The sequence below is a fragment of the Pristis pectinata genome, chromosome 1, assembly GCF_009764475.1.
Source record: "Pristis pectinata isolate sPriPec2 chromosome 1, sPriPec2.1.pri, whole genome shotgun sequence".
NCBI classification, from domain to species: domain Eukaryota; kingdom Metazoa; phylum Chordata; class Chondrichthyes; order Rhinopristiformes; family Pristidae; genus Pristis; species Pristis pectinata.
The window spans coordinates 38,568,593-38,588,746 of record NC_067405.1 but is presented as its reverse complement, the minus strand read 5'-3'; the positions used below and the strand labels follow the sequence as shown (position 1 = coordinate 38,588,746).

The window sequence follows — 20,154 nt, the reverse complement described above, 5'->3', positions numbered from 1 at the left end:
GAGTGCAGAAAGGATTTACAAGGATGTAGCCGGGATTTGAGGGACTGAGTTATAGGCGGAGGCTGGACAGGCTTGGACTTCATTCCTTGGAGTGCAGGAGACAGAGGTGATCTTAGGTGTATAAAATCATGAAGGGCATAGATAGGGTGAACACAGTCAGTCTTCTACCCAGGGTTGGGGAATCAAGAACTAGAGGGGATAGGTTTATGGTGAGAGTGGAATGATTTAATAGGAACTTGAAGGGCAATTTTTTAAAAAAAAACAAAGAGTGGTATTAATGTGGAATGAGCTACAAAGAAAGTGGTTGAGGAAGATACAATAACAACTTTTAAAAACAGTTAGACAGGAACATGGATTAGAAAGGTTTAGGTTATGGGTGCAAATGCTGGCAAATGAGACTAGCTTGGATGGGGCACCTTGGTTGGCATGGACCAGTTTTGCCAAAGGGCCTATTTCTGTGCTGTATAACACTACAAGTCTATGAAGTTCCCTTTCATTGTATGCCAGTACCATCATTTCAACCAACCAATGCTGTAGAGAAGAGCACGTGTGTGGGGCACAGTCAGAAGGCAACTGGAGAGATGGAAATTCTGCAATTTAACATTTAGGAAAGATCTGAGTATCCAGCAAGGCTGTAAAATTGGAAGCAGGGCCTAATATGGTTCCAAGACCAGTAGGAAGATGAAAGAGATCAGGACAAAAAGGAAAAGGATACTAGGAATTGGGAACTCAGGATAAGAGATGGCAAATTCCCCATTGTGGACAAATAGGAATTGAGCCTTGGGGAACACAAAAGCCAGGTGAGAAAAGTGAACTGGGCAAAGAGAAATAGTGAGAAATTGGTGCTCAAATACTCATTGTTTGGAAAGCCAGGAACAGGAGCAAACACTGGAGATGGAAGTACAGAGGAATGGTAGCCAGCAAAGTGGAAGTAGTAAACCAGAAAAAAAGTCAGTTTCTTAAACTTTGGGACTTTTCACTACAAAAGGCCAATGAGGAACAGATCACCTCCAATTTGAGCAGGTGGTCAGATAACGATGAATTGCTAATAGATGCTTAACAATACCCTCAGCATTTCAAACCAACTGCAATGGCATGCCTAGGGAGAAGATCCTAGACAGTCTGCCTGCAGGGACATGAATTCCCAACCACTCACCCTCCATCAGCCACCTTCTGATATGAAAACTGCTGACATAACAGGTCCAAGATCAGCAGATATTTCTTTTTTTAAAGAAAGGAAAATGATTCCATGTAAGCAATCAACAGCAAAATTTAATGAATAGAAATTAGAACTGAAATCATATCCTGCCAGCATGACTCCAGAAGCAGACAAGATTCTAGGTGAAAGCAAAGTAGTGCTGCAGAAGATAAGACTGTACAGGACGTTTGTCTCACTTAATTTACTATAATTATTACGGCCATCTTGAAAAAATTTATACCTGCAAATACAGGTGGTGCAAATAAATGCTTGTGCATGCAGCTTTGATGTTCTTAGAATTACAATGAAACTTCTAAGTAATGCTTCAACACCAAGTTTATTGCAATTGTGAATTCCAGAAGCAGGGTATTCCTTACCGCAGGTCGACAATGTGGAGCCAAACCCTCCAGCTCCTGCAGAAATGCTGCCCTTAGAAACAGCTGTTGCTGTAGATGATGCAGAAGATGTAGAAGAAGGGGCAGAGGAAGTAGATGTCAACCGCTCCCCTGACTCCATATCTGAAAAGTAAAAGCAAATTTAGAGATCCCGAAGACCTCCTCATCAATTACTACTGAATTCTAACTTTATCCCCCCCCCCCCCCCCCACCCACCCATACAGGAGTTCTCTGGGTTACAAATGACCAGACTTGCAAAAAAATATGACCTAATGCAAAGTCTCCCATACACTTAAACCATTTTATCAAGCTAATAATACTGAAATGTTTCATGGTATTCATGAATAACTGGATACGGTATATATTCCATAAGTATGGGTAGTATTAGTGTCAGTGAAACATAATGTTTATGTTGAGTAGTGCAACATGGGTAGCTATAGAAAACAGATATTTCTGACACAGAAAAACCCTATGTCACGGGGACTGCTTGTACTATGAAAAACTACATTTAAATTAAACTAGAATAGTTGCTAGCAAACAGAAAATGGATTTTGGCTCCATATTATATTCCCTAACTTCAGTTAATTTGTTAGGCAATAGCTCCATTCCCAACATTTTCTACCACTCATCCCCAATGCTTTTCTTGTGATGAATATCAAGTTTCATACTTTGGATCAGAAATCTTAGAATTTTTATTGAGGAGGTCATGGAGAGATTGCTTCCCTTTAAAAAAAATTGCAGTCATTTTAGGAGCTTAGGTGTTTGGTTCCCAAAGACAATGAAACCAAGCCACACACCACAATTTGAGGACACAAGGTCAGATGACTCATTAGCGCAGTAGACGGATTGCTGCAGTCTGAAAAGGTGTTGTTTTTCTACACAAGTTGATAAACTAAGCTCCTCACAGAGCATCAGAGTACTGTATGGATGAGGCAAGCAATATCATCTCCTTTGCCAATCGGATTGTTCAATCAATGAGCAGAAAACAGTTTTAACCAGAATGTCAATAGAATACAATGGTAAGATATGAACAGAAAGCATAACATAAGGGAGGGTAAGAAAAATGCAATTAAGATGGATAAAGCAAATCAGAACAAAAGAAAATTATTTAGACACAAGATTCTGCAGATGCTGGAATCTGGAGCAACACCTAAAATGCAGAAGGAACATAGCAGGTCAGGCAGCATCTATAGAGGGAAGTAAGCAGTCCATGTTTCTGTTTGAGACCCTTCATCAGTACTGTAAAGGAAAAGGGAAGAAGCCAGAATAAAAAAGTAGAGGGAGGTATCTTCGCTCCATCTGCCGCAACAGGCAGGATCTCCCGGTGGCCAGCCACTTCAGTTCCACTTCCCATACCGACATGTCTATCCACTGCCACTGAGGCCAGACGCAGGTTGGAGAAGCACCACCACCTATTCCATCTCGGTAGTCTCCAAGCTGATGGCATCAACATAGATTTCTCTAACTTCCAGTAACTGTCTTCCCTTCTTCCCCCCCCCTTTGTTTTCCCTCATTCCTGTGGCCCCTTCACCCCTTCTTTTTCCCTTCCCCCACCCTAATGCCCTACCCATCACCTCCCTCTAGTTCCCCACCTCCTTCCCTTTATTCCACGGTCTAATGTCCTCTCCAATCGGATCCTCCTTCAGCCCTTTGCCTCTTCCACATATCACCTCCCAGCTTCTCACATCATTCCCTTTCATCCACCTCCCCACCCACCTACCTTCCCCCTCTCACCTAGACTCACCTATCACCTGCCAGCTTGTGCTCCTCCCCCTACCTTTGTATCCTGGCTTCTGCCTTCTTTCCAGTCCTGATGAAGGGTCTCAACCCAGATCATCAATTGTTTATTTCCTTCCATCAATGCTGCCTCACCTGCTGAGTTCCTCCAGCATTGTGTATGTTGAAGTAAAATTTAATTTGAAAATAACTCCAACAATAACTAAATTCTGAATGAACAGGTCTCGCTTCAGGTTAATTTTTAAAACGTGAGACTATTTCATCATAAATGTAATTTACCACAATGTTAAAAAGGTACAGACTGGCAGGGAAGCTCAAATTATTTGATATTTACAGTACATCAATGAGGTAGACATGAGCTCCTTGCCATTCCATCCACTTTAGCTGTGACTGGGGTGACAAGATGTTGCTTGTGCACAGAATTTGGAGTAGCTTAATGTATCAGATGGCAACTTCCTGACTTCCATGTTTAACTGTGCATATATGGCCACAGGAAGTTGCTGCATACGAACAACAGTGGGTTGTTGGGTGATTATATTCTTACAGCAAAATATTACATTAGTTGCACAATGGGAAGAAAAATACACTGAACAATTCTGGATATGCAGTTGAACATGTGCAATTCTAGGCTTAGATTATTTTTTTTGAAGAGGATGCAAGCTGTGCAAAATATATTTCTAGCTGCATCTGAGTTAATACTCAAACTATCAGAAAACTTTCCAGGATTTTGAAGTTTAACCACGATTCAGCAGATATAGCAAAACAGAATGAATTTATACACACACAATTTTAAAATAAATTCCTTCAAGTGGCTTCAAATGCTGAACCATAGTACACTTTAAACCATAATTCAGCCATTTTACCATGAAGATAACATACAGGAAGTTATAACAGCACTAAATAAGCAACAACATGAAACAACAAAAATATAGTGATTCGAAAGAAATATACTTAAAGGTTGAAAGACACCCCTGTATTAGGAATAATTTATCAAATTTTCACAATCTTGTGTAATAATATACTTAAATGTGTAACTTTCCTTCTTGCACTAATTGATATGGCTGTAATTTATATTGGAATGATCCAGGACCCATCCTTAATACTTTAGGCAGAAATGGGTTTGATTATTAAAGAAAAAGGCAAATCAGTGATTTCGGTGACAAGCCTGACTGTAACAGAATTCAGAATCAGAACTTAACTGGGTTCTGAGGGATATAAAACTAGGGGTCACAAAAAAAAATTGATAATATTTACCTATCTCCATAATTACTTTTGTAACCACCATTGGATAAAAAAATAATTGCAAATATGGATTGATAGAAATCTTGACTGTGCTGTGCGCATAATTATCACTTGCCCAAGAACAAATGTAACAGAATCTTCCCCCCCTCCCCCACAGTAAATTGTCAGAAATCAATATGCAAAATGCAATGTTTGCTTTAAACAAAACAACTACACAATTTAAAGGAAACTAGTACTTGATTCCTACAAAACAAAATAAAGCAGTTTTCAAATATGTCACATTTCTTCAATAAAATACAAATAATGAAAACATACTGATAACTAAATAGCAAGGATCACCAAAATTCTCTTATCCTTGGCTTTAAAATTCTCATGTTTGTATCCAAATCCCTCAGCAATTTTGTTGTTTTTATTTGCCAGCACAGGAAGTTGCTGCTTGTTTAACAAAAAAAATACTCCCACATAATTGCTTAGTACTACAAACCTAACATCAGTGAACATGAATCTGGCATACCACAAAAAAATTAAGGGAGGTTGATGTGCATTATTTTGCATCATTGGTTTTTCTGTTTGCATGCAAAGACAGAAACTTCTACATGTTAAATGTAATACTGGTCTCTGAACAATACTTATAGCTTTAAAGCTGTTACCCCTTTAAAGACATTTACATGCAATTAACTGCTCTCTGGATTGCAACAATGCCTACTTTTTGGAAGAAGACCCCAGTAGGAGATGTTGGCTGACTCTGTAATCATAAATTAAGTATCTTTGCTGTTAATTTAAATTTGACTCTCTTCCCCCTCTCATCCTTCTCCCCCCCACCCCCCCCCCACCCAGAGAAGAACTAACGCACACATAATAAGAACAAAGAATCTAAATGTCAAAGTACACAGCATTTACAGAATGAAAAATTAAATTCAAGGTTGATTCAGTTCCCAATTTACCATCATAAATGGAAATCTACAATACCCAGATTTTAAAAGATTTTACATGTACAATCACACCTATGAATCACAGATTCTTACCCACTGATTAGATTTCCCAATGATTCTGTCCCATTTTCCAGTGAACTCAAAGCACCAATGGCTTAAACTTCATTGCCATGTCTACAGAGAGAGAAAAAAATGACAATACTTCTACATCCTCCATAACAGAAACATTGGTGCATGTGTCAAGGACACATGAACTTGCTTTAGCTGATGAGCTAATAAAACAAATTTTAAGTGTTGAACACCAATGCTTGAATGACATCATAACAAAAAACCCTCTCACAACTGACTTGAAATATTGCAGATCTTCCTGAGGAAAATACTGTACATTACCTCAGAATTGTGTGTGGATTATCAAATTATTGCAAACTTCTACATAACCTATAGAGATGCTCTCTTCAACTTACTTTTGGAGTGAATAGTTTTGACTTCTTTCAAAACAACAAGAGTGAAAACATCATCAGTAGAATGATAATCTTTAAACAAAAACTGCAAGACTGAAAATCTGAAATAAAAACAGAAAACGCTTAAGATGCTCTGCAGGCCAAGCACCATCTATGTAAGATGAGTTAACGGTTCAGATTGAGCATTGTTTCCCTCTTCGCAGATGTTGCTAGACCTGCTGAGTTTCTCCAACAGATTTTGGTTTTACTTCAGTAGAAATGACACTTTTGAGCCATATTTCACAGAATTGCTTTGACACAGGATATGGCCAATACGTCCATCAAGAACTTGCGTCCTTTTTATAAAGAAATCCAGTCAATCCCATAAAAGCAATGAACAATAATATACTTTTGTGAAATACATAATTTTGAAGAGTTTTATTTGGAATACTGGAAATTCCAATTCCAGTTAAACAACTGGCAAATAATATTACTTTCTGAAAAGATTAATTCACCTTTATAATGTTCTGCCTTGTGGTCGGCTTTTCTAGATGGTTATTCTGGATTCATTCTTTTCATCTCAAAAAGATGTAACCAATTAGTTTGCTGCTTATTCAAATGGTGTTTGTATCTTTAATTCATAATTTCCACTTTAAGACAAAGTGCGATGCCAAAAAGTGAGATCTGTTGGAAGTACATAGCTATTTATAATGGCACTTGATTCTCTTTCGACAATGTGGTCTTCCCTGCATTGGGCAACCACTTTGCAGAAGGCATCATCCATCATTAAAGATCCCCACCATCCAGGCTATGCTATCTTCTCACATGCCATCGCACAGGAGGTACAGAAGCCTGAAGTCCCACACCACCAGGTTCAAGAGCAACTACTTTCCCTTCAACCATTTAGTTCTTAAACTAACCTGCAGAACCCTAATCACTACTTCAGTATAGCAACACTATCGCCACTTTGCACTACAGGGGACTTTTTGTTTTGTTTTAATTGTGTTCTTCTTGTGCAAGTTTGTATAATTTATGTTCAATTTATGTTTTCCTTGTGAATGTTGTGTCTCTAATGCTGTGTACCTGTGATGCTGCTGCAAGTTTTTCATTGCACCTGTGCATATATATGCTTGGGCTGATGATTAAATAAACTCAACTTTGTCTTTGTACTTGGCTTCTTATACTGGTTAAACAAAGGTCAAGGTATAGCACCTCAGAACAGTCATGAGAGAGAGGAAATTAGAAACATAATAAACAAGATAAATAGGTAGCGGAAACAAAGGCAGACAGCAAGCAGTGTTAACATGTTAAAAGGCCAATATTAAATAGACAATATCTAAATAGATGTTGCATTTGCAATAAATTGAATTAAATGGCACAAGTAGTCATAAATGGGTCTGATCTAAATGTCATGACAGTAACATGGCTGCACAGTGACCATAGCTGGGATCTAAATATTCAGAACGAATAAACAAAAAGGAAGTGGTGTGGCATTGCTGTTAATAAGGGATGACCTAGATACTGTTGTTAGAAAGGATCCTTGCTCAGGATCCTAGCTCATGGTATAGAACTAGAATCAGTTTTGGTGGAACAAGTCATCAGCTGGGGGCAAAAAAAACCATTGGAAACCTATAAACAACTTCCACCAAACAGTGGTAGTGCGGTAAACAAGGAAATTAGTGATGCATGTCACAAGTAATACAGTAATCATGGGGAACTTTAAAATATCTATATACTGTGCACATCAAATTAGCACCAACGTAAAATTATGAACAAGGATTACTAGATCATCATTTGGAGAAATCAACTGGAGAACTAGCTATTATAGATCCAGTACTGTGCAATGAGAAGAGGTTCATTAATAATTTTATTGAAAATGGGCCTCTTGGAAAAGAGCAAGAACCATATTATATAATTCTACATTGTGTGAAAATGTTGTAGTTCAATCTGAAACAGGGTTTAATGTAATCAAAGGAAATTGTGAAGGTTTGGGGCAAGTTAGGTTGACACCTGGAAAATAAAATTACGATTGTGCAGAGTCAAAATGAATTTATGAAAGGGAAATCACGTTTGACTAATCTACCGGAATTTGTTGACATATCCAGTAGAGTAGATCAAGGGGAACAGCAGATGTGGTGTAATTGGAGCTTCAGAAGGCTTTTGAGAAGACGTTACAGAGAAGCTTCTGAACAGTTAGTACACATGGGACTGGGGGTAACATACCTGTGTAGATTGAAAGTTGGTTAACAGATGGAAAACAGAGGAGGAATAAACAGGTCCTTGTCGTATTGGCAGGCTGTGACTATCAGGGCACCACAGGGATCAATGTGAATAGTTGAGGCCTAAGCAATCGAAATTAAGGTTCTGGCTTAGGCAACCAAACTTAACATTTCCAAGTTTGCTGATGATTCAAAACTAAGTGGGAATGTGAGTAGTGTAGAAGAAGCGAAGAAGCAAAGAAGCTTGAAAAGGAACAACATGGTAGACAGAGTACAATCAATGTGGAAAAACACAGTTATGCACATCAATGCACAAAACCGAAAAGTATTGAAAATTTCTTAAAATCATAAAAGATTGGGAAATGTTCATGTTCAAAGGGACCTGCAGATCCTTGTGCACAAGTTACTGAAAGCAAACATGCAAGTGCACCAGGCAGTTAGGAAGGCAGATGGTACACTGCTTTTATTGATAAGACGATTTAAGCACAAGAGTAAAAACAACATAGTACAAATATACAGGACCTTGGTGAAACCAAACTTGGGGTATTGTGTATGGTCTTGGTCTTCTCACTCAAAAAGATACTTATTTGCTATTAAGTACAGTGAAGATTAATGAGCAGATCTACCTATTAAGGAGGGATTGAGAAGGTAGCCCCTATTCGTTAATGAGAGATGATCTCATGGAAGCATACAGTTTTACAGTGCTTGACAGGGTGGATACAGGGATGATGTTGCCCTTCCTCAGGAATCTAAAACTAGGGGACTACAGTCTCAAAGTAAGGCCATTTAGGACTGAAACGAGGAAATTCCCCCCCCCCCCAAAGGGTGATGAATCTTTGGAATTTTCTACTCCAGAGATCTGTGAAGGCTCAGTCAATGATAGAGCTTTGGATATTGAAGGAATTGAGGATATGGGAATAAGGAAAACGGTGTTTGCGATAAAAGATCAGCCATAATCTCGTTGAATGGCAGAGCAGACTCGAGAGGGTCGAATGGCCTTCTCCTGAACCAGTTTCCTATGTTTTGAATTGGTGCCTTGCAGCCTTCAAGATTTAACATTATTAAAATTTCACAATCAGTATTCAGGCAACCCCTGCATTGCTGGGGGTGGGGGTTCATTCCTAGAAAATGATCCATATCATGATGTTCTGTAATGTGAAGCCATGTCATCTGCACATGCATCAAGAAACCAGAGTTGGAAAAGGAAAATTTGTATTTACTTTTTTTTCCTCCTAGATAAATTCTGTGTGAATGAATTTTACTCCATATCTCAAATTTTTGGGTAGTGATTTGTGAATTCTGCAAGGGTGAATTTCTGTTACCAAAATGGCTGCAAGGTGGGGATTACCTGTATTTATTTCAGATTTGCAGCATTCACTCAATGTTACTCTTGGACCTTCAATCATTGCTAATTCTTTCACTTTGCACTATCACCCACTTTTATCATTTCATTATGTATACTTTCCACTATCACAGATTATTCCTTTGATTCCCTCCTCCGCATTCCTTTTTCTCTCTATATTAAAATAAGTATATTAAAACACAGTACTCTAACCCATTGAAGAAAGCTCAGCAAACATCATCTGATTCTCTGTTCATGGTGCTGCCTGACCTGTTCAATAATTTTTTGCATCTTCAGTACTTTGATTTTTGAATTTCCAATGGCTTTTCACACCAGAAATTAGGGCCAAATGTGGTGTCCCAGAGAGGCAGGAGTTGAAAGCAAGAAATATTTTGACAAAGGCACACAATCATAAATGTTCCAATTTCAAAGTGAGATTTTCCCACTGCAACAGAAGCATGCTAACCAGATAAAACGATTTTTATATTATTTTTACATGTAGATTTATTTTAATAAAAAAGTCGCAATAAGGTTAGGACTTACCAGTATGGATTCTTATTATTGTAGAATTATGGAAGCAGGTCATTAGGACTAATACATCCATGCAAGGTGAAAGGAGCTAATGAAAGTAATACAGTTCCAGCTTTCAGCCCATTACTCCCAAAGTATGGCATATCAAGTACTAATCCAGGAAAATTAAAAATATGGAGACAAAAGAGACTGCAGATGCTGGAATCTGGAGCAAAAGAAGAGGAACTCAGCAGGTCAGGCAGCATCAGTAGAGGGAAGATGAAGGGTCTCAACCCAAAACATCGCCTGTCCATTTCCCTCCATAGTTGCTGCCTGGACTGCTGAGTTCCTCCAGCAATTTTTTTTTTTGCCTCAAACTTTCAAATATGATGAATATTTTTGCCTCAACCATGCCTTCAGGCAGCAAGTTAAAGAATCCCACCACAGAGTAGGTATAAAACCAATTTTTTGAACCCCCTCTAACCTGTTTATCTAAAGCTATCTTCAATCTATGCCCCGTAGCAGTTAGCGTAATGCCATTACAGCGCCAGTGACCCAGGTTCAATTCCGGACACTGTCTGTAAGGAGTTTGTAGGTTCTCCCTGTGTCTGCGTGGGTTTCCTCTGGGTGCTCCAGTTTCCTCACACGTTCCAAAGACATACGGGTTAGGAAGTCATGGGCAAGTGATGTGGGTGCTGGAAGCATGACAACACTTGCGGGCTGCCCCCAGAACACTCTACGCAAAAAGATGCATTTCACTGTGTTTCGATGTACATGTGACAAGATATCCTATCATCAGTTTCTTCCTGTTCATCCTAGGTTTACATCTCAGTTAAACCTCCCCGCAGCTACCTCTTCCAGAAAAAGCCACTCCAACCCAACTGGACCTTCATCATGATTGAACATCTTCATTTCAGTCAACATCTGCATCCTTCCTGTGATATTATCAGAACCAATCAACAGTGGCGTAACTAGTATTTTACACAGTTCTCATTACAATTCACTAAATATTCAAGCAGCATTCGGAGTAGTCCTCCAAGTGAGAATTTTGTACTAAATAATTCTATTTTCCATGCTGCCCAACCAACCAATGCTGGAAGGTATTGTACTCTCCTTAAAATACTAATGGCTAGTGCAATTCCTCTGGCAACCATCATGTACACCCACATATTACAGGCAGTTTGGTCACGTGCTTCCTGTCCAGCAGAAACTTTTTTCCCTCCAGATTGGTTCTTCACATACATTTGGAATTCATTTACAAGGTAAATTATTTTCCATCAATCTGTGCTATATTTAAACTCAGACCCTAGAGGTAAAAAGCCAATTATTAATTCACTCCATCAACCAGTACCACAACCCAAGTAAACAATTTTTTTTCCCCACAGTGTTACATGGCATTATTCAAAGTTATTCCCAAACAAATGGCTCCATAACCAAACAGGAATGTCCCTGACAACATTCCAAAGGTTAAACAAAATTGACAATTTGCCTATTTAAACTGTATTGAAGCTAAAGCCACAATATTTTAAATATTTCTCTCAGGCAGTTTGTGTCCTGTCATTTGAATCCCTAGCTACTAAAACCCAATTAACCAGCAATCAAGCATTTAAACTGCAGGAGCATTGACATAGTGGAAGATCTGAGAAAAATCAAAGTAATAAATTGGATGTTCCTCATTTCAAAAGGCAATATTTTAAACATTACATTAAATTAACTTACCAACCAGCACCATTCCTGCTCCAACTTTAGTGCAGAGATATTAAAGTAACTACAAAATTCTGAACCCTTCTCACCTGCTCAATTATAACAAGCAACATGCAAAAAAAAAACAGAAAATGTACAAGTGGTCAAAAATTCAAAAATGAGAATAGAATCTTGGATTTCTTTTGCTAAATACAACCTGCACAATTCAAAGTCTCCAAAAGATTTCTCTCCTATCATCCAGTGAAAGAATGGCTCTTGTTGGGGACCTTTCATTGTCCACCTGTGGAGCTTTACTTTTAAGTCTGATCCTAAAGAATTTTAATTCCATACTCACCTAAAACCATGTATATACTCTTTGCTAAAGGATTCAACAGCCAGCAAACAGAATTTGGCAACTATGTTCAAATAACCAATTATTACTTGTACAGGATTTTTCAGGTTAGTTTTGCCACAACTGCTGCCCTAGCTTAAACTAGAGATCAAAGGCAATGCTTTCTAATATGTATAAATTGATACCATACCAAGAGGCGCAGCTACCCTTTAAACATTCAGATGACTAATGAAGTTACAAGCTGTGAAACATCAAATGTATTATTCCCTACTTCCCCATCTAGAAATTATAGACTGATGCAATATGCTGACACTAATTTCAAATAATTATACCTAGATTTAGAGATTTATACAGGAGATGAATAAATGACTTAAAATTCAGAACTTAAAGCAAAATCAGATGTTCCTTCCTCCTAAATCTTGTAATGATATATGATGTTTACATACAACGTCATGATTCAATATTCAAACTAAGGTACAAAATAGGTTTTTTTTGGAAAAGGGTTATATTTCAGATCTTTCAATTTGACATAAAGATTTGCCTACCACAAGAGTCCAAATTGAACTTAACAGATAATCTTAATGAAAAACTCAATAATTGATACTAAATTGGCAAAGTTACTCAGAGGAAGCAAAGTTGATGTGTGTTGTGTAGGAAATGAAAGTGATGAAATGATGCAGTAGAGAGTGCTCAGTGTTAGAGCTAGACATTTTTTAAACTTAGAGCGAGCTCAAGTCCGCATTGAGCTACATTATGCATCTACTCAATGCCAAAACAAGATCCCCAAAATGAGACTAGAGGCTTTTCCTTGGAACTTTGATCCAAAAAGAAATTTTACTGCTTAAACATAAATCAGAAGTAACTTTATTGTTTCCATTTATCTCATAATTGAAATAAATTCTTTGACTAAAATGAATAAAATGACTGTGAATAAGCTGAACTTATTTTACAGCATTCATACTTAAGTTAGGAGAACAAATCAGGAACTCCAAATTTGAAGCCATGAGCTTTTGTAAACCAGCATCTTTGGGTTTTTTTCGACAGTTTAATTAACGGAGTAAAGTGGGGGGAGGGGATGGAAATCATGAAAAACAGTAAAATAACAATGTAATTGGTACATTATACCAAATTCAAATTTGTTCAAAAATCCTTAAACCTGAATACCTAACAATTTCTTTTTCAGTCGCCCTTCTGTATTTAAAAAGGATGCTAATTCAAGGCAACAAGAGCAGCTGACAGCATAATTTCAACAGGAATATGCAGTCAGTAGCCATGTTACCATAGCTCCGCATTTGACAGATGGAGCTTTAATGGTTACAAGAGCACTATTTAAATAGGAATAAAACTTAAGCCAGTGGAGGGAAAAAAAAACTATCTATAAATGCACCAAGTTTTACCACTTCCAGATTCCAAATAATATAATCTGCTGATTTAGCCCTTGTCTACACCTATAATCAATGATTATAACTTCTATTTCACAGGTTGACAATCTGACATCTTAAAACACCTTTCTTTTTAAAAAAAAAACATTGTACATGAACCTATTAGTTCCCAAATGTTCACATTAAAAACAAAGCAAAACTACTGAGCTGTTCAGTAAAGTTGCAATCTGTTCCCCTCAGTGTGTGCTGGGGTAAGAAAAGACACATCATATTTAAATACATACATAAAATAAATGTACTCATATCCATTAAGTCAAAAGAACTTGTAGGGATGTTTTATTTGATAACCATAGCGAAACACAAGCCATCTCGAATGGTCTGGCCTAAATGCAATGCAAACCTACTATAAAATGATTGCCTCGAAACAACCCCATAAGATGACTTTGTAAGCCACTCAGTTCAAGGGCAACAAATGATGACCTAGCCAGTAACACATGCATCCTGAGAATGAATACAATTTTTGAACTGTATGAATTAAGTACCTCAAACATTTTTTATGAAGGTGAAAACAAAAAAGTGTCTACTGCATTTGATGTTCACTGAAGTGATGAATATTAACATTAATAACAAGTACATGCAGATATGGGCCTGAGATGATATCATTTGTCATTAGTTTATATTCCCAGTCAGGTCTTCGTAGTTGAATGACAAATTTACAAAATATTACTTTTTCAATGGATTCAGACTTTTCATACAATTAGCACAACATCTGAAAAGTTGGTAATGTATAATTATAATTATACAAGTTTTCTTTTCAAAAAGTGAAATCTTTCATGCAGTTCCTCTCAAAATGTCACTTGAAACTTATTATATTCCACATTGTCATTAGGTTACTGACTAATTCAAGATTCTTTCCTGGTGCTAATAACTAAACTTAATTATTCATAAAATACTAGGTATAAAGAAAAAAAAACTATAATTTTAACTACTTTAGAAAAATGGAAGACATTTTAATTAAAAATCGGGTTGCTGAGATGTTAGTGGCAATAATCAAGTTATATTTTTAAGCTGTATAAAAATGAACTCACTAAGCATTCCTGCACAATTTCTTTTCAGACAAGATTGTAACAGATGGCTGATGCTACAAGAGATAATCCCAGCAACAAAGTCATCAGCATGGATCTGCAATAATCAGGCTGTCGACACAATGTCTTTCTGCTAATGGAAGGTGCAGGCTGGAAAACATATTTCATAAAACTCCTTGACCCTTATTTCAAAGTCAAGACAGTTCACAGTGTATCTTCTATTCTCAGATTGCCGTTTATTTCTTTATTTATTAACCACACAACTATAAAAGTATCATCTGTGTGCCAAAATAGCCAATATTCATTCCAGGCAGTAAACATTACAGTGCATATATAAAACAGTGTGGCTATAATGATTTCTGCCACAAGATCACAGAAGCTCTCAAACATGTTATTGGCCAAGATTTTACTGGGAAACACTGGCAACCCCATGTGGAACGGCTAGCATTTTACAGCTTAAGTGCTGGGAAGTACCATCAGGATGCACATTATTGGCCATACCCATTAGCCAATGTCCACTGGCCGCTTCCTTGCTATCACCACCCATGAACTCCCCATGGAGTTCCTGGTGACAAATCTGCTCTCACCATAGCAGTAGCATCTTAAGGAAAATGTAAACTTTATTTTTCTAATTATGTGTGTTGTTAAATGTTGTAAAGCAATTTGGTATGATGTTAATATTAACATTAGGTAATAGCTGTATATCCCATTCACAGTTCCCCCACCCCCCACGGCTTCCTCCACTCCAAGAACAAATCCACCCTATCCAGTCTCTCCTTGTAACTGAAAAGCTCTATCCCAAGCAATAACCTGGTGCATCTTCTCTCTACCTACTGGACAAGGAATCCTAAATGAAGTATACAAAATTGACGCTAATTTGGTGGATTTTTATTTTTAAATTAAAAACTTTAAAATGAAAATTATTTTAATATTTGAATATACAAGAATGTTAAATAATCAGAAACATTGAAAAGTTTTGATAACTTCTTGGGAATGGGTATCAACAGTTCCCAAAGGGATTTTGAGGGAGGAAATTGTTCTGGCCCACCCCTATCACCCCATCATATGGCTGGAGGATCTGTTGCTGCTAAGTGCCCCACTCAATTTGGAACCGCAGGTATTCAAGATTTAGTCCACACAAGTTCAGGGGATTGGTGCTCACAGGCAAAGAGTTCTGCAAATTAGTAAAATCTGGGTTAATCTCTTTGGTTGCCTCCATCTTACAAGTATAATAACTTGAATTTCATTAACATTCAAGGAAGCTTTTTGATGTTCCTTTTAGTTAACGAAGGCAATTTCTTTTGCATAAAATGTTCTATGATGGATTCAAGGTAAATTTGTACTGTTGTACATGGAAGAGTTTGTGCGTAATATGATGATGCTAGTCACTAAATAGATGTCCAACATAATGCTTCTGAAAATGCCAAAGAAAACTAATTGTTAAAGACTCTTGACTGGCATTTGTATTTTGAAAGTCAAGATTTTAACTTGCTTCACCCACATTACTGAGTTATATCAAATTTTTGTACATATTTACAAACAAATACATTTTAAGCCACCTCCATTTTGAACATTTCACATACTTCCCAGTTTAAATAAATTTAACATTTTTGAAAGAAAATCCAGATACCTAAAACTATCTTTTGTTCTAATAAAATTATTTAGGATTAATTCAGGGCTGTGGGTAAGAAGTTTAGTGCCAAGATTATTTGTATTTGTTTTATTAAGTCCCATGTATTCTTTTTCAATTCATCTCATCCCAAAGTTAATTTAATGGTGGTAACCTAATCTTGCCATAAGAAATAACAAAAAATGAGCAACAATCACTGTTAGATCAAACTCCTGCTTACATTCATGCAAATACTCTCTCTCACTACTACAAACTATATCCTTGCCGCACTATAAACAGAATTCAAATGTCTACAGCAAAATAATTAATGTAGATGTGTCCAAATTATGCAATCATTAAAAATCAGATAATCCTTCTCTTCAATCAATTGATGCATGCCTATGTATAGATTTGAAAAAAGAAGTGTTTGCTATAAATATTCTGTGTCATTTTGTTCCCATGTGACTTAACTTCTTCAAATCTACATAAGGGATGTTCAACTGTAAATCAGGGGAGGCAGGTCATTTAACTTGCAAAATAAGTTTTCTTGATACCTGTGGGACTAAATTGTAAGCAACAATTCCCAGAGACACCTTATGCTCATATTGTCATGAAGGACTCTTCTGCTATAAAAGTACTGTATTCTGTCGAGTACATCTCCTGTTCACCTTTTAAGTCGCAAAAGCATTCCTAAATGCACATGCAACCATCTTAAACTGTATACCCTGGAAAAATAGGAAATATTCCAAAATGTTTTGTGAATATTGAGGTACAAATATTGAAGTGTAGTAGTAGTTTTAAGTAAATAAAATTCTAATTAATAGCCAAAACTGAATAATTTTCTGATCATAATTTTTCACCATGAATTATGCTGTACAACTCAATAGCACATAGATAAGACAGAATAGATAAGGCAGAACTTCACATTCAGGATAACTATTTTCATTGTAAAAGGCTTTGCTCCCTCTTAATGTCTGAGAGGTCATAGGTATACCAAGTTTAAAAAAAACATTTGTCCTCTGCAGGAACATACTACCTATTAATTTTTTGGTTTTGGTATAAGACAGCCATTAGATTAAAAAAATGATAGCTCAAATGTACTTAATAAAAATATTAAAGTCAGCACAAAAATGGGCAAAACAATTTTTATTAACTCCAATGAATACCTAAAGGGGACAAAAACTCAGACTGTCAATACCCACAAAAACATCAACTTTACAACTTCTCAGCATGACCACAGAAGAAGATTTTTTTTTGATAGGAAGAAGATAAAATTCATGATTTCTATTTGGTTCTAAGCATCATTACCATTTGCATTTACCATCTTTTCTAATAAAGGATCAAAAAAAATGACCATTTGAGAAGGTCAGCCAGGCACCAATGACTATCATCTGACGTAGATCTGGATTTTAACATCTCAATTACGTTGGAAGCAGGAAAGGCTGCCAGTGGTGGGAAAACCCGAAACTTCTTGCAGTACATTTGACAAGGCAAGAATTTTTATCTCTCCCTCACGAAGAATGTGATCATTTTTCCTCACCTTTCCTTCAATACTCTTACTTCAGTGAATCCAGTAAGAGATACTTGAGTTTTCACCTGGTGATTTTCACATTACAGATGAGCAAGAGCAGAAGGTGGAGACAGAAACAGTTGTGTAAAGTTGATAGTGGAGGGTGCAGAATGGTCCAAGCACTGCTCAGCTAGACACAGATGTTCTATCTCGATGTTCATCAACGATTTGGATGCCTTTGGAGTAGCAGCAAAGAATGTGCGAGGTGCTAGCAGTCATCCCAGCCAAAATGTGCATACCTGGAGAGAGATTGGAGGAGTCTGTCTTGAGCACCACATCATAAACTTTTGCAATAATGTCTTCATCAATGGCAAGAGCGGCCACCTTCATGACGCTCAACCATAACAATCACGTGCATTGAGGCCCATGTGCGCGCAATGAACACCACTTTGAAACATTTGACAGATACCCAAAGGCAACTGTTCAGCACCCAACTGATCGACAACAAAGCACAGATCAATTCCTCCTCACCATGGAAATGCAGTTAGTGCAAGTGGAATATTAACAACAGGAAACATGGAAGCAGGAACTTTGATCAAAACACTTCACATTCTCAGGTGTTTCTGTTTCTCAGTGGGTGAGTCTGCACTGCACAAGTTCACTTAATGGCAAGTTTCCAAATACAGCAATCATACGGCCCACAGCATCTTAGCTGTAAGAGAGCAGATTGAAAGCAGGCTACCACACAGTTGCAATTCAAGAACACAGGTGCTTTAGTCAATACTTCCAGGTTACAATTCAGCTCTTTGGATTATCATTCCTAAAGAAATTCTAAAACTACTGTTAAAGTTGCTTTTAATGAATGTTTAACATATTCCTCATTCACAACCCTCTGATGGTTTCCCAAAGCAAAACCACATATCAAGTTAAGTGAGAAATTTCAAATCTGCCATCATTTTTTTGGGAATTTAACACCCCACCCATTCTCATACCCAACCCCTCATTCATATGGATCCCCCCACTCCCCCAAATTTGGAGATCAGGTAAGGAAATGAGACAATTTAACTTGCCCAAAAGGGTACATTTACTTTCAATCAATTTAAATAAAAATAACAAGTTTTTTGAACCAGCAAAAACTAGCTGACAACTAAGCAACAAATATATATTTTCCAAAACAGTGTAGGGACTATACAAGATGTACAGAAACCAGGAATTATAACTTAAACTGACCATTGTTTGCACAAGTTTTACATATTTTTGTTTAAACAGCTTGATTTCAAAACATATCGGCTAAAAGGACTATTACATTGATCCTGGCTGTAATCAAGCCCACGTTCCTTACGATGTAGCAAGGAGTACATGATCTGACAGATAGTTAAGTGACAGCCGAGCATTCAATGGATTTAGACTGATCGAGGAAAATAGGTAATTTTCATGTCATGCTGGGGAGTCGGAAACCTTGAATGAAAATGGTGCACTTGATGTCTTGATGGTGAGACAAGAGGATATTTTCCTTACGGTTAAGATAAGGTTTACGCCCCAGCTAATCCATGAAGGTTTACCATTTCGTACCGATGCCTCTTGCAGGATCAGACAAGGTTAAAAACACTTCCCTTATCAGTGGAAAGAACATACTAGTTCATGTATCAAATGTAACCCTTCATATAAAATTAATTGACATTTCAGATTTCTAGCATTTAAGATATTTTAAAAATTCTTTCTAATCCTGTAGAATTTGATGGTACAAGATCGTAATTTGTGCAATATTGCTTTGGTGAACAGTTAATTAAAATGTCATTTAAAATCAAGACAAATATTTCACAATTTTGACTTTATCCTGGTAATATAAATTTGAGCACAAAACTATACTGGTACAGCTATTTTAAAATTCTCATGTAAATGGTACAAATATGGGCACATAGAATAATTTATAGAGCTATGTGCATGTCCTTTAATGAATTACATTGCTCCTTTCCAATTAATAAAAATGATTTACCTATTAATCATAGTAAGACATGTTTTTTGAAACTAGAACCAACACAACTGTAGCAAAGTAAAATTGTATCGAGCTTTATTATTATACCAGTGCAGAATGTGCTAAATAAAAAGGAATAAACCTAATCATATAATGCTATACCATGGTATCAGTATATTAGTGTGCAAGACAGCTTGTTTTGAATACGTAACTGCAGTGCACATTTTATTATCCAAAAACTGTACTAACTATAGCCAAATCAAATAAAGCAAATACCTGTCCCTGTTTATTTAACCCAAATAAACAACATAACATATGTTAATTTAATGAACAGCAAATGAAGAAGCTACTTGGAGTGCATTGTAAAACCCTTAGTATGTGTCAGCTGTGCAGGGATTTACAACCCCAGTCACACAGAATATGCATAATGCAATAGACAACCATATGAAAAGCAAGACAAAGGAAAAAGGCTACTCCTTATCAGTGAAGATAATTTCACAAAATCTCTTGCCTTCTGTGCATCCATTTACTCTCCTGAGATCA

At 36.9% G+C, this 20,154-nt stretch overlaps 1 protein-coding gene across 16 annotated transcripts in view; it reads right to left on the bottom strand.

The window, feature by feature from the left end:
* The window catches only part of baz2ba (bromodomain adjacent to zinc finger domain, 2Ba), a 227,068-nt gene that overhangs the window by 141,317 nt on the left and 65,597 nt on the right, over positions 1–20,154 (bottom strand). For 12 of the 16 annotated variants that reach the window (XR_007955976.1, XM_052011471.1, XM_052011451.1 and 9 more), the window contains 3 exons: positions 17,667–17,935; positions 5,598–5,678; positions 1,576–1,716 (listed from right to left, as the gene is read on the bottom strand). Coding sequence is in view for 15 of the 16 variants with exons in the window: in XM_052011471.1 (XP_051867431.1) it covers positions 1,576–1,714 (139 nt within the window). In the remaining variant the exon portion in view is untranslated. The remainder of the gene's footprint in view (positions 1–1,575; positions 1,717–5,597; positions 5,679–17,666; positions 17,936–20,154) is intronic. The other 4 variants (XM_052011509.1, XM_052011498.1, XM_052011461.1 and 1 more) reach the window with 3 other exon arrangements.